This window comes from Hypanus sabinus, chromosome 21 (genome assembly GCF_030144855.1).
Source record: "Hypanus sabinus isolate sHypSab1 chromosome 21, sHypSab1.hap1, whole genome shotgun sequence".
Lineage (NCBI taxonomy): Eukaryota > Metazoa > Chordata > Chondrichthyes > Myliobatiformes > Dasyatidae > Hypanus > Hypanus sabinus.
In genome coordinates this window covers 7,932,607-7,945,597 of record NC_082726.1, presented here as the reverse complement: position 1 = coordinate 7,945,597, position 12,991 = coordinate 7,932,607, and the positions used below count along the sequence as shown (strand labels likewise).

The window sequence follows — 12,991 nt, the reverse complement described above, 5'->3', positions numbered from 1 at the left end:
GAGGTTACAGCCGGACATTGATAGAATGCAAAACTAGGCTGTGAAGTGGCAGATGGAGTTCAACCCAGATAACTGTGAAGTAGTATCATTTTGGTAGGTCAAATATGATGCCAGAATATAGTATTAATGGTAAGGCTTTTGGCAGTGTGGAGGATCAGAGGGATCTTGGGGTCCGAGCCCATAGCACTCAAACCAGCTATGCAGGTTGACTCTGTGGTTAAGAAGGTGTATGGTGTATTGGCCTTCATCAATCGTGGAATTGAATTTAGGAGCTGAGAGGTAATGTTGCAGCTATATAGGACCCTGGTCAGACCCCACTTGGAGTACTGTGCTCAGTTCTGGTCGCCTCACTACAGGAAGGATGTGAAATCCATAGAAAGAGTGCAGAGGAGATTTACAAGGGTGTTGCTTGGATTGGAGAGCATTCCTTGTTAGAATAGGTTGAGTGAACTCGGCCTTTTCTCCCTGGAGCGATGGAGGATGAGAGGTGAACTGATAGAGGTGTATAAGATGATGAGAGGCATTGATCATGTGGATAGTCAGAGGCTTTTTCCCAGGGCTGAAATGGTTGCCACAAGAGGACACAGGTTTAAGGTGCTGGGGAGTAGGAACAGAGATGTCAGGGGTAAGTTTTTTACTCAGAGAGTGGTGAGTGCGTGGAATGGGCTGCTGGCAAATGGTGGTGGAGGTGGATATGATAGGGTCTTTTAAGAGACTTTTGGAGTAGGTACATGGAGCTTAGAAAAATAGAGGGCTATAGGTAAGCCTAGTAATTTCTAAGCTAGGGACACGTTCAGCACAACTTTGTGGGCCGAAGGACCTGTATTGTGCTGTAGATTTTCTATGTTTGTATGTATGGAATTCAGAATAAGGAAGTTTCCTGTCAATGCAGAGGTCGCATTGGTGAGGCCACACCAAGAGGCCTTGTTCACATTGTTCACCCATCACCAAGAAGATTACTAACAGGCAGAGTAACGGATTCACAAGACTGATTCTTGAGATAAGGAGATGAGGCAAAGTCAGGAAAACTAGAAATTATTGAAAAGAAGCTGCTTCACTGAAATGCCCAAATGCTTGAGATGGTGAGAGATTATTTTTTGTGTGCATGATGTTTTTAATTGAGGTTGTATCCTCAGGGCGACTGCCCACTCTGAGATGTGAACTGCGTTTGCAGAGAGCTGTGAATCTTTGTAATTCCGCACCTCAAGCATAGATGTTTGATATATTAAATTTTGATATGTAGACTTGCACAGTGGGTTTCACAAGAACACACACACAAAATGCTGACAGAACTCAGCAGATCAGGCAGCATCTATGAAAATGAATAAACAGTCAACGTTTCAGGCTGAGATCCTTCATAGGGACTACAAAGGAAGGGGAAGAATAAAGCAGAATAAGGTGGTGGAGGGAGGGGGAGGAGGACAAACTAGAAGGTGAAAGGTGAAGCCAGGTGGGTGGGGGAGAGTGATGAAGTAAGAAGCTGGAAGGGTGATAAATGGAAAAGACAAATAGCTGGAGGAGGAATCTCATAGGAGAGGAGAGTGGATCGTGGGAGAAAGGGAATATCCATGGGGAGATGATTAGCAGGAGAGAAGAAATAAGATGCCAGAGTAGGGAAATGAAAAGGGAAGGAGGAGGAAGGTACCACAATATATGGGAATCAGGTGTTTTAAAGGCAGAGCAGGCGAAGAGTCTTGGCCTGAAACACTGACTGTTTATTCATTTCTATTGATGCTGCCTGACCTGCTGAGTTTCTCCAGTAGTTTTATTTGTTGCTCTAGATTTCCAGCATCTGCAGAATTTCTTATGTCTATGATTCTAAAACCTAATTCATTTCCAGCAAGGAAATTTTACACAAAAATCCTCCAAATGGACCACAGCCTTGCCGTGGTTTGGAGGCTTGCGTGCCCCAATGACCCACAGAGCAAATTTGGCTGCAGTCAGGGCCTTGTGCTGGGTCAAAGAGTAGAGGCCAGGCTAAGGGGAGTCCAAGCTAACAACCCTGACAGGTAAAACAAAACTGTTAGAGAAACTGCAATGAAGAATCCTTCTACATCTGAGTGGCCAAGAACAGACAAACTTCACTGGTGCTCTAAATGCTAGCAGCGTAATGGGCAGTAAGTTTACATAAACATGCTTGGATAAATTGGTGTCAGCCTTGGCTGAACGACAGGACCCTAGTCCATGACTGTTTCTGGATTCAAGTTTACTCCACAAAGCTGGTATTAATCTAAACAAATACTTTCAGCATAGACAGTTCTGCATTATCAAGGACTAATCTGTTAAATGACAGGACATCAGATTTCTGAACAGACAATAAACCAACCCATGAACACTACCTCAGTTTTTGCTCCCTTTTTACACTATTTAAATATAAATTTATTATAAATCATAGTGGTTTTTAAGTACTACTCTATACTGTTTCCACGAAATAACAAGCATGTCAGTGATAATAAACATGAGAAAATGAAATGACGACACAAATACTTGTGTAACAATACATTTGCTGTTGAGTAATCAGAACTATCAATAGTGGAGACCCAAGCATCATGTGAAGTAAACCCCAGAAATGACCAAAGCTCCAAATCCTGAAGCCTGAAATTGGTCTAAAGCCATGCACTAATGTTTGGGAAATATTAAATAAATTTAAGGTTAGGTTTTTTTCTCCTGATACACAAGGAAATGTGTACTTTCTCTCGGCTACATAGATCAACAGATCACTTACTATCTACTGCAAGTGAGATGGAATCTGCAGTTATTTGGGCAATAGAACGTTCCTTTACTGTTTTAAAAGTATTTCCACACATTGTTTACAAAAATTAACAGAAGATCCATTCTGTGTACACACCTCTAACAATGCTAACATTTTAGGTTTGGGCACGTCTGCAATTTGACAGTAAACAGCTGATCGGGCTAACTCAATTTCCAGAGCGACAACATGAACAAACAGTTTACAGGCAAAGATAATGGAGAGACTTATCATTAGGGTCTCAATTCCCTAGGGAACAACAACTCTCCCTGCCCTGTTGTGTCAGTCGCTTCACGCCACGGAAACCAGCATAAACACCAGCCAAATGAGCCTATAACGCTCAGGACAGACTTATTTCTTATTGTAATTTATATATTTTTTAAATTGTATATTGCAATGTAGATGCAATACATCTACACTGGGGTGGAGATCCGATTCTATCAAAGCAGGTTAAGGTGTTTCTTCCCTCCACTAAGCTGCAGGTCACCCTTGGGCAAGGTGTAGCACCAGATTAGTCCTCCAATCAGGATCACGTGGGCCATGGGTGAAGGTGGTGGATGGCCATATGAGCAGCTGGTGCATATAACAATTCCTGGATATGTGAACTCTTTACGTCAAACAATCTCCAAAGAGTACTAATAATGGCAGGGGCCACCCATCTTGTACAGACACTGCCCAGAAGGCAACAGCAAACCACTTGTGTAGAGAAATATGCCAAGAACATTCATGGCCATAGCTCACACCTGACCACGTCATAAGACATGGCACCTAATGAACAAACGATTGCAACATACTGCTGCCACAAAGCAACATATTTCACAACATTTGCTGGTGATATTAAACCTGATTCTAACATGCAGTAAAATGTGTTGCTCGTGTTAATTACCAACACAACCCAAGGATGTGCTGGGGGCAGCCTGCAAGTATCACCAAATATTCCTGCTTTGTAGCCTCATAAAAGCCACCTAGCACAACTTCATTCACGTGAGTGGAGTTGATCAGCTGGAAGAAAAAGATTGAAGTATTTGCTCCCTCAACTAATATTTTCAAAGTAATTTTATTATGAAACTACACATGGTCACCATACACAACCCTGAATTAATTTTCTTGTGGGCATTTATAGTAGGCACCAAGAAACACAGCATAATCAAAAAAACTACACACAAAAACGGATAAACAACCAAGATGCCAAAAAGCAAATTATGCGAATACAAAAAGAAAAAAAAATAATAAATAACGCAAGGACATGAGTTGTAAAGTCCTTGAAAATGAGTCCACAGGGTGGTGGGATCAGTTCAGTGAAGTTATCTACCCTGGTTCAGCAGCTGAAGGGTAATAACTGCTCTTGACCCTAGCGGTAAGAGTTCCGAAGCTCCTGTACCTCCTTTCTGATAGCAGCAGCAAGATGATAGCATGGCCTGGATGGTGGGGTCTTTGATGACGGATGCTGTGTTAATATTTTTGATATAAAGCTAAATCTTTATTAGTTTTTATTTAAATAATTTAAACTAAAATCTATTTCTACTGTTTTAAATATCTATGATCACACATTTAGAAAGAGTTTAAATGGTAAAGCAAGGAATCAAAAGGTTATCAGGGCAATCTAAGATAGTGGTCCTGAGCAGTCAAATTGATCACTGCTGGAATACACGGCAGTTAGTGAGGCATTCAGTGGGATTAGAGCTGCAAGGCTATGAAGGTTGATTAAGTGGAACGGGGAATGCACAAAGTGCAGAACAAGTCAAATTAAGCATGATCTAATCCAGTATCCCGGTCCAAAGGAACATAGGTTTGAAGCAAAGGGAAAAGCTCAATGATTCTAATTTTTTCCAATAAAATAGAAATATTCCACTAGAGTTAATCCAAGGGAATTTAATCTTTCAGGGCTTGACAAATACATGCAATTCAGAACATTCTGAAAGCTGTTAACACAAATACAGATGAAATTATCAAGCATTCTTATTGACGCGGTATGACGTTTTTCCCTTCAATGTCACAAACTGAACTATTGTTCAAGGGTTCCATTTCTTGCCTCCACTTTATGAAATAAGGGACTTTTACTAAAGAATTGCCAGTGAAACATATCAAGCTTTTTCCAGCAACATGCTAAGAAATCAGACTATGATCAGAATTTTACATTACAAAAACAAAGCAAATGTCAAAAATTTGACATGTACACAGAATGGTTGAAAAAGTCAGCTGGACTGGACAGTAAAGAGACCATGGGATCAGAAACAATAAGCTTTGTACTCCGTGGATGAATGTCACCTATCAAGAATCTGAACCCATCTATTAACCCATGAACATTACCTAATTATTTTGCTCTTTTTGCACTATTTTTATATTCTTATTGTAATTTATAGTAATGTTTTATATACTGCTGCCACAAAGCACATTTCACAGCATGTCAGTAACAACAATCTTGATTCTGATATATTTTCTGTTGCTGAAGTAGGTAAAAAAAACTTTACTATTTTATTGCGACTAACTCTAAACAAATCATTTACATATTGATTTGAAATGCAGTTCCACATTATATGCATATACAAGTACGTCAGCACAAAATGGGACCTCATCGTCTGGAGCTAATTTATCGGATTTGAAATTTTGCGATCAGTAAAGTAGACTTTATCAAAATGCAGAGCCACACATTCATCCAATGCAAAATGGCCTCTTAACAGTCCCACTGTGCAAAGCCGACTGATTGGCATATTGTTTGAAAAAAGTCAAATGTGGACTGGGAATCTAGAAAATCAGGATCTAAATGACAAATACTCCACTTAAGGAAGTAGAAACTACTCAATAGTATGATAAAATACATCTTAAGATGCATGTTTCAAAGATGACTAAACTGTAATTAGCTTAATTAATAATAATTGTAATTCTGGAATTTGCAAAACATTTTCTCGAATGAAGATTTCAGAAAGAATGACACTGTTGTGGAACACATTCAGAAACACTCTCCTTAGAGCCCCGAATCTAGGAAGTCAGAGGCAGACTTTCTGGAACTGAGAGCAATCCATAACAAAACTGATATTGCCAGAAACATACATTCTCAACTTTCATGAGTTGCTGCACTACTTCCAACAAAAAACAAACTGCGGCGACAGACTCACTCCACCTCATTATTACAGACTGCTGGCTTCAAACAGGTCCTTTGACTGATAACTAGCTAAACAAGCAGAGGTGGAGAGTTAAGTAGCCCAGCTCAAAGGAGAATGTGGCTTATTGCAGTGTATCATTTGAACCTCCTATATTGGCTATTGATGTTAAAACTATTACATTCATTCACTCCCCCATTTTCTGTCTCACAGACAACATGCAACATCTGACAAAATGAAACTCAGAGGGAAGAACATCTGACTGCCCACTTGTGAACTCCCTAAACTGTACAGATCCTTGTGGTATAACAGATGCCCTTGGACCTCAACATGATGGCTGTGATCAGGATTACGACCAGACATCAATAAAACGCTCCAGAGTGGAACAAGCAGAAAGCCAGTTGTCTCACTCAAGTATTACTGTGTTGCCAAATATGACAATGTTTCAATTTCTAAAATTATGACATGCTGATGGATGGCAGACAACACTAAATATCCCTATTTAGAAAACTGCTGATCCTTTCTTACTTACAGAAAGGCTTTGAAACATACAAATCAAAATGAGTCTCTGCTCAACACACTGACTCTTTATTCCTCTCCATAGATGCTACCTGACCTGCTGAGTTCCTCCAGCACTGTGCATTAATCAAAAATAAATAGCTCCATAAAATATTACACCTTTACTAAATTGCTACAGAAGCACCCCAAATAACATGGTGAAAATAAATACATTCAAAGAAAATACAATTCAGAAGCTTCAATGTTCTTAAGTATCTTTTAATTAATGTGTTTGATAAATTTTAGTTAATCCTTTTACTTAAAGCATTAAAGCTGCTAGGCACTGGTTTTAGGGCAACTTTGATTTTTTTTCTTAAAATCACAGCAAAATAAAAATCTACAACTTCAACATAAAGCTGACCTCAAAGAAACAGTAGTGATCAAATTGTGTCTGGGTGGTGTTGAGCACATCTACAAAACCGGAAAATCAGTTGTCTCACTCATGGAGCAACTTTTTGTACATTTATCGGATAGATCGAACTCCACATTGGACTGTCAGCACTGATGTGAGAAATGTATTATTCCTAAAACACTTAAAACAACTGTCAAGATACATTGTCATTTGGGCAGCAGCAAGCAAGCTGCCTGGAGGCTCGGCACTTCAGGGGAGGGCAAGAACTGTGAACGTTTCAGGTGGAGACCCACCCTGATCATCAGTGGATGCTTTCAGGCAAGACGCTTCAGAAAATAACTTCCTATACCTTAAACTATACCCTTGTCAGCAAAATATTATAATCAAACAAATGTATATCCAAGACGGAAGTACATAATCAACGGACATAATATATAATTATTTATGATCATCAATCATTATTTGATTCCTTAATGTTTAAAAGCAAATTTGAACAGGTGGGTGAAAATAAAAGTCAAACTCTTTTTTTCGGCCCAGATTGCAGAACCACATTGCAATTTGCAGCCCCATTTTGAACGCAGATTACGGCCCCAGGACTTGGAATGTAAAAATTCAACCATTAGTTACGCCAGCGACACACACACATAATGCTGGAGAAACTCATATATGGAAAAGAGTAAACAGTCCACGTTTCGGTTCGAGACCCTCCATCAGGACTGTCCTGACGTCGACTGCTTATTCATATCCATAGATGCTGCCTGTCCTGCTGAGTTCCTCCAGAATTATGTGCGTGTGTCACTTGGATTTCCAGCATCTGCGGGTTTGCTCCTGTTACGCAAGTCGCTTACTCACTGGTGGTTCATAGGCAAAATGATTTTATCAGAGTTTCTCCCCTTCCTAAATTGTGTGTTACAGGATGGGGGGGGGGGGATGCAGATTGAACGAAGCGATAAAACATCTCCCACAAGGAATCATTGCGAATATAAAAGGCACTTCCAGAAACGAGATGAATTAGTAATGACCATTTAAAATAACTCATGACTTGAGTCAGTTTTCTGTAAACAAGTTAATTACCGATTAGTTTTATAATGCCCACTTCCATTTTGCTTTTTAAAGAACTTCTACCCAGATGAGCCCCAAGTAGGAGTGACTACGGCCGGTGCTGCCGTGAACGGGACAACGGGGTAAGTCGGGGGTCCGTAGCTGTGCAGATGTCAGGGCTGTTCGGCCGGGTTCCGGCTCAGAGCCGGGGCTGCAGGTCGCCGTAGGCCCACCGTCCCGGTGGAGTGCAGCTGCCCGGCAGTGTACGGAGAGAGGAGGCGGCGGCGGCGGCAGAGAGCGTCCCCATTCCACCGTCCCCACCAAATCACGCCCGGCCCGGCCCGGCCCGGCCCGGCGGCCACTCACCTGGCCCAAGTAGATGAAGCCGTGCTGCCGAGCGATCCTCTCCGCCTCCTGCGGGCCGCCCGCCACCTGCACGGCCCAGGTGTTGGTGTAAACTCTCGACACGACGCCCGCCACCCCCGTGCCCGCCACCAGCAGCGCCCAGAACCACAGGGCGGCCCCGGCTCCCCGTTCCATGGCCACTACCTCCTCACTCCGCAGCAGCCCCTCGCTCGCTTGCTCTCCTTCCGGGCCTCGCTCGCCAACTCAGCCACCCGGGGAAGAAAGCCGTCAACCCCGCTAGCTCAGCGCCGGCTGCCCATGGCGCCGCTCCGACCGCCCTCTCCCCGCCGACCCGACGCCCCGCCCCCCTGCGGGTCGCCGGAAACGCGTCAGCCACCCACAGCGCGAGTCGGCGGCGCCGGCCCGCCCCTGGCCACGCCCCTGTCCCGCCCGCGGCGACCACGCCCACTCCAGGTTGTCCGCTGTGTGGGAGAGTTTTTCAAAGTGTGAAAGCCATGGAACTGGGGCAGCTCCACTCTCACACCATTCAATCTTAATTATCATTCCACCGTATCGTAGAGCGATTCAAGGTGCAAAACACCTCACAAATATAATAAAAACATGGATAGATGCTTCCAACTCGACGGCAATGCCTTAACCATTTGTGTGTTGTAAAGCCTCGGGGCGGGGGGTGCTATTTTGTCTCCTTTAACATAAGTCCGATTCCGAGTCCGGTGTGGGCTCACAAACTGGCTGCGGTGGCTTGTTGGGCCCCTCGCTCTCTGGGAAGCGTTGCAGAGCCGCCTTCCTGACTGTTGGATCCCATCCGCCCGGACCTTCAATTGCTGCTTCAGGCAGGGTCCTATCTCACCGGAGTATGGAGCCCAACTACAAACAAGAGAAAATCTGCAGGTGCTGGAAATCCAACTAACACGCACAAAATACTGGAGGAGCTCAGCAGGCCAGGCAGCATCCATGGAAAGGAGTGAGCAGTCGACATTTCAGGCTGAGACTCTTCATCAGGACTCACTGGGGTATGAAACCCACCAGCTGCCCTCACCTGGTTAGCCCACCTGTCCCATTCAAGCAGCCTCTTGGAGCCACAGGTGAGAGCCGAGTGACTGGTGGGGACTGAAGGTGAATGAGCTGCCCCAGAATGGACATGACAAGCCCCTTCACCAGTGTCCTACCCCTCCCTGGACCAGGGTGTCTGCCCACTCCAGTCATGGTTTATGGAAACGGGCTTCAACTCTCCAACAGAACTGCGAGAGACATCCTCCCAAACACTCACCTGTAGAGATTCTCCCACCACCCACTCCTCTACTGGTACCTCAGAGCAGCACACTTTCTGACAGATAACATAAACTGGTCCACCTTCTCTCTCACACTCACACTCACACTCACACTCACACTCACACTCACACTCACACTCACACTCACACTCACACTCACACTCACACTCACACACCATCTCTAACCTACTGTTCCCGGCCCCTGACAATCTACCCTCGCCCCCCCATCTCTAACCTACTGTCCCTGACCCCTGACAAATCTACCCTCGGCCCCCCATCTCTAACCTACCGTCCCTGACCCCTGACAATCTACGCTCACCTCCCATCTCTAACCTACTGTCCCTGACCCCTGACAATCTACGCTCACCCCCCATCTCTAACCTACTGTCCCCGGCTCCTGACAATCCACCCTCACCCCCCCCATCTCTAACCTCTGTCCCTGACCCCTGACAATCTACGCTCACCCCCCATCTCTAACCTACTGTCCCCGGCTCCTGACAATCCACCCTCACCCCCCCCATCTCTAACCTCTGTCCCTGACCCCTGACAATCCACCCTCACCCCCCCCCCCATCTCTAACCTACTGTCCCTGGCTCCTGACAATCTACCCTCACCCCCCCCCCCAATCTCCAACCTACTGTCCCTGACCCCTGACAATCCACCTTCACCCCCCATCTCTAACCTACTGTCCCTGGCTCCTGACAATCTACCCTCACCCCCCATCTCTAACCTACTGTCCCTGACCCCTGACAATCTACCCAATCCCCTGACCACAACTCCCATCACACTCTACATTCATAAAACATACATCATTACAACACAGTGCCTTCAGCCCACAATGTTGTGCAGGCCTTTTAACCTAGTCCAACTTAACGCTCCCATCCCATAAGGCCATCCTGTGTTCATCCATGTGCCTGTCTAAAAGCCTCTTAAAAGTTCCTAATGTATCTGTAATTACCACCGCATGTGACAGCATATTCCACACTGTGGGGGAGAAAACCCACCCCTCTTCAACATTCCTCGTATTAACCATGAACTTGTCCCCCCTCGTATTAACCATTTCCACTCTGGGAAAGAGTGTCTGGTTGTCCACTTTATCAATGCCTCTTATCATCTTTTTACTGTACCTCCATCTAGTTATCTCTGATCCTCCTTCACTCACTGTTTTAAAATGTCCATCCTTTAAACATCCCTGTAATCCTGTCTCTGAAATCTCCAACTTCACAACTGTCCACTGTTTATAACAGATATGCCTGAAGCAACACACACAAAATTCTGGAGGGACTTAAAAAGGCCCAAAACTCTGTTTACTCTTCTCCGTAGATGCTGCCTGATCTGCTGAGTTCCTCCAGCATTTTGTGTGTGTTTCTCTGGACTTCCAGCATCTGCAGAACCTGTGTTTATAAATCACTGATCAACTTTGTGTTCCAAATGGACTTTTTGTCTGGTGGTAAAGAAATATCATTTTTCCTCATCACCCTTTCTTAAATGCTGTAGGTTGGCTATCCATGTTTCCTATTTGAAACAGAAGAAACACAAGAAAATCTGCAGATACTGGAAATCCAAAGTAAAGCACACAAAATGCAGGGCAGGCAGTATCTATGGAAAAGAGTAAGCAGTCGACGACCTGGGCCAAGACCCTTCTTCATTCCTAGTCCTGGAAGGGTCTTAGCCTGAAGCATCAATTCTTTATTCCTCTCAATAGATGCTACCTGACCTGCTGAGTTCCTCCAGCATCTTGTGTGTGTTCCAGCATATACAGGATCTCTGGTGTTTATGAGACACGCATTTAGATTTAGATTCAGATTTATGTTTCAGATGCACTGTTAATTGAAACATACAGTAAATGTGTCATTTGCATTAACAACCAACATACGCAAGGTTCTGGAGGTGGCCTGCAGGTGGCGCCACCAATTCTGGTGCTAACATTGCACGCCCACAATACTTGGCAGAACAACAAACAGTAAGTACAAAACAAATCAGCAAAGTAAGCTCCCCAGCTACACACAGACAGGTTTCCAACCCCAGTACAGGCAGCCTCAGGCCTTCGGGCCTTCAGTCTGTGGCCCTGGGCTCTCAGACTCTCAAACATCAGTCCTCCAACTTTGGACTTCACCCCAGGCCATTCCAATCATGGGTTTGACCTTCAGGCCTCAAAGAGTAGACACCCATGGATCTGACCTCAGTAACCTGGGCTCTCATGACCTCGGGCTTCTACCTTTAGTCCGCTACCTCCAGACTCACCTGCTCTGGACTTTGACATTCAACTTTGTCCTCCAGACTTCGCCAACAACTGGGTGACGGCCCCACGACTTGCTAATAATGGGATTAACCCATGAAAAGGTCAGGAAGCAACAGCTACACCCCAGAGATTCTGCAGATGCAGTAAATGCAGAGAAACACCTCCCACTAAAGGCCATCTTGTATTTGTGAAGGTTTTTCCCACTTGCTGACACTGCATAACGAAATTGCACAGTGATGTGTTTGGTATTGGTTCGGTATAAATTATACAGCAATATGTTTGGTAATGGGTGGAGGTGGTTTATTTGGTGCTTCATAAATGCAAGTTGTTGTTGGATCTTGAAGTCTGGCCACATAAGAAAAAGTCCCATAAAACTGTCTACATCTGGGTGGGATTAAGTTGCTGCAGCTGTTAGCCTTCAACAGCTGTTGGGATTCGGAGAAATTCCACAAAGAATGATTTATCAGGAAACTCTCTTACACTACATCGACAAGAAGACCTCCACAGTGAGAACATCATATTTTACATTCACAGAAGGTGAATCAAAAGGTTCTAATATTTATTACAGTGTTCATAAATGCTACACATTCTAAAAGCCTGACATTGCATTCAACACTCCCTCAGCATATTTAATATGGTGTAAAATGTACAGAACACTCCCAGGACGGTCACTGGCTAGCAAAAAGCTGAGCCTGTTAGGAAAACAAACAGAGTATTTCCAAAGGTGAGAAATAGGGAGCCGTTGCTTCCTTCACCTGGTGAGGCTCCCTCACACAGGTTCAAAGAAAATCTACCATCAAGGTATCTGTATGTTGCCATATACTACTGTGAGGGTAATTTCTTGCAGGCATTCACAGTAGTAAAGAAATGCAATAAAGAATCAATGAAAACCTACACATCAGGCAGTGTTTATCGAGATGAATACACCATTGACATTTTGGGCCAAGACTCTTCTTCAGGACTGGAAAGGAAGTGGGAAAATGCTGGAATGAAAGAGTGGTGGGTGAAAGGAAAAGAGGATAGCTAGAAGTTGACAGGTTGAAGCCAGGTGGGTGGGAAAGCTAGAGAGGAAGGAATCTGATAGGAGAGGAGACTGGACCATGGGAGAAAGGGAAGGAGGAGGGGACCTAGGGGCAGGCATTAGGTGGGTGAGGAGAGTTAAGGGGCTAGAGTGAAGTATAGAAGAAGAGGGGAGGGGGAGGAAAAGTGTCATTACCTGAAGGAGAAATTGATATTCATGCTGTCAGGTTGGAAGCTACCCAGATGGAATATAAGGTGTTGCTCCTCCACTCCGATGGTGGCCTCATCTTG

At 44.4% G+C, this 12,991-nt stretch overlaps 1 protein-coding gene and 1 pseudogene across 2 annotated transcripts in view; both read right to left on the bottom strand.

Moving 5' to 3' along the window:
- Nucleotides 1-8,518, bottom strand: part of LOC132378764 (furin-like) — a 144,047-nt gene extending 135,529 nt beyond the window's left edge. The window contains exon 1 of one of the 2 annotated variants that reach the window (XM_059945908.1): nucleotides 8,168-8,518. In XM_059945908.1, coding sequence (XP_059801891.1) covers nucleotides 8,168-8,341 — 174 coding nt within the window. In that variant the 5' untranslated portion in view covers nucleotides 8,342-8,518. The remainder of the gene's footprint in view (nucleotides 1-8,167) is intronic. The other variant, XM_059945907.1, reaches the window with a different exon arrangement.
- Nucleotides 8,519-8,759: 241 nt separating this feature from the next.
- Nucleotides 8,760-8,866, bottom strand: LOC132379286 (U6atac minor spliceosomal RNA; annotated as a pseudogene).
- Nucleotides 8,867-12,991: the final 4,125 nt, after the last annotated feature.